Here is a 2,462-nt window from a genome sequence, read left to right as displayed (position 1 = left end):
CTGTACATTTGTGCAGTGATATGCTTCATTATGTATATCAAAACATCAGAAACACTAAGTGATTAGACATAAGACTGATCATAATTTTGCTCTCGTTCTTTCCAAAAATTTTACTTAAAATAGGAAAAAAAAGTGTTAAGTATTATCACACATTATAATCCTTGTCACACAATACTGCATTACAACTAAGTTTATACTCAAACTTATTCTGTAAGAAGAATGTTAGTAATGTTTTAACAAATACTCTATTGCTTTATTTTAATTTTTTTTTGTCCAGTCTTATATTAATTAAAAACTTTAATATCATTAATTCAGAAAAAATAGTTATTGTTTATAAACTTACAGGTGAGTGTACCCTTATCAACAATAATCAATTGGGAAAGAGAGTTCGAAACATGGGCTCCTGACTTCTATGTTGTCACATATGTTGGAGACAAAGATTCTCGAGCTGTGATAAGAGAAAATGAATTTTCATTTGATGATAATGCTATAAGAGGAGGAAGGAGTGTCTCAAAAGTTCGCTCTTCTGCAATTAAATTTCATGTACTGCTGACATCTTATGAACTTATTTCTATCGATGTTGCTTGCCTTGGGTCGATTGAATGGGCAGTACTTGTTGTAGATGAGGCACACAGGCTGAAAAGTAATCAGAGTAAGGTTAGTACTTGAGTTTTCACTAACCCATTACATTTTTGTTCGTAATTTTCTTATTTATTTTACATGGCATTTATTGTTTTACAATAAATGTTATAGTTTGTAATTAATATGTATCAGAACCCTAATTATTCAAAAAAAGTCTTCAACGATGTTGTCTCTAAGTAAACATTACTGGATAATACGGGTTCTGCTGTGAAAATTTTATTTATTTTTAATCCATTTGTTTTATCAGTTCTTTAGGCTTCTTGCTTCATACAACATTGCTTATAAACTTCTGCTGACAGGAACTCCGTTGCAAAACAATCTGGAAGAATTGTTTCATTTACTTAATTTCCTTACACCGGAAAAATTCAATGACCTTGCCACTTTTCAAAATGAATTTGCTGATATTTCGAAAGAAGAACAGGTGAAGAGGCTGCATGAGCTCCTTGGACCGCACATGTTGAGGAGATTAAAAGCTGATGTACTCAAGGTAAATTATTTATAGATATGTTATTGTTAATATAAAAAAAATAATACTATTTTGAATAAGAGATTGCAGAATTTAAAAAAGAAACTACTTACATTTTGAAAGCTTTTGGTCTCTTCAGTGGTATTAACACGTATAAATTTTATGGATCTTTTTATATCCTTTTTATGGATCTTCAGGACTAGGATAATTTGTAGTATTAGATTTGTTGTTTCATTGTAAGGGCAAAAAGCTGCTATTGGTTATTATCATCCTCATTACTAAAAAATAAATATTTGACTCTAATTTAAAAAATAAAATAAATAAAAGTAAAATAATGATATATAAATATGAAGATCAAATTGAAGTATTCAATTTAATTTTTCTTCTTTCTTGTCACCCTGTAGTGGCTTATTAGTGTAGGGGGAGCGTCCAGCCAGGACTACCACTGTTCTTGATCTTTTGTCATGATCTTTGCTTGGTAAGGATTTTTTCTCCCTTACACAAACATTCAACCTATTCTAGGTACAACATCCTTGGTTGGACTTGAGGTCTCCTACCATCAGGGACATACTCTACTGTCAATCTTCATAATCCTCCATCCTGACGACATGGCCTGACCACTTTAGCTGGCAAGCCCTCTAGGACTTCTTCCCTAATTCTCTTGTTATGGTTGTAATCCCTTTCTGTTCTCCCCATAGTCCTCAGAAAAAGAATTTTAGCGGTTTTCATTCTGCTTTTACATTTCTGTTTACTTCTCCCTTTCCAGTCACAGTAGTGCAAATCTTGCCATAGAGTGAGTTTTTCTTATTTATCTTCCACAGTATCTCTGAATCTACTTTCCCTAATCATTCCATGAATGTCTCGAGGTAGGGGAAATCTGATATTACCTCTATTTCTTCTTTGTTACATAAAAGCTGAACATCTTCCAGTACTCTTACCTGTAGAATCAAGATACTAGCTGGTACTGATGAAGGTACCTTTTCGAAGGGACTTATTTCCCTTATTTCATTGTGTTCTGCTGTGAATTCTCTAAGGAGTCTGCAATGAGAACAAATGTTCATCTGCATAAAGGAAAAGCTGGATCACCACGAAAAGTAGATTTCTTTGCTCCAAGAACATTCTATCTACTCATCTTTCACAGATTGTTGCTATTTTGTCCATATATAATATGAATAACTTGTTTGAGCCTATGTTAAAATTCCTATCAATTTAATTCAAGGTTGCTAAGATACTCTACAATTTTTCATTTTTTTTTTTATTTTGAGGGTACTCCTCAGGGATTCCAGAATGCCTTGGAGAATGATATTGTACTTTTAGAATTATATTAGAAATAATATTAATTTTTTTAAATTTA

The 2,462-nt window shown here is 32.1% G+C and overlaps 1 protein-coding gene across 1 annotated transcript in view; it reads left to right on the top strand.

Moving 5' to 3' along the window:
* Positions 1–2,462, top strand: part of Mi-2 (chromodomain-helicase-DNA-binding protein Mi-2 homolog) — a gene marked incomplete in the record, with an annotated part of 40,620 nt that overhangs the window by 16,490 nt on the left and 21,668 nt on the right. Inside the window, 2 exon segments of the mRNA XM_067051468.1 lie at positions 346–657; positions 890–1,129. Coding sequence (XP_066907569.1) covers positions 346–657; positions 890–1,129 — 552 coding nt within the window.

This window comes from Halyomorpha halys, unplaced genomic scaffold (assembly GCF_000696795.3).
Source record: "Halyomorpha halys isolate HHAL.00 unplaced genomic scaffold, Hhal_1.1 Scaffold404.1, whole genome shotgun sequence".
In the NCBI taxonomy this organism is placed as follows: Eukaryota; Metazoa; Arthropoda; class Insecta; order Hemiptera; family Pentatomidae; genus Halyomorpha; species Halyomorpha halys.
The sequence above is the reverse complement of the archived record's forward strand: the minus strand, read 5'-3'. Positions and strand labels throughout refer to the sequence as shown.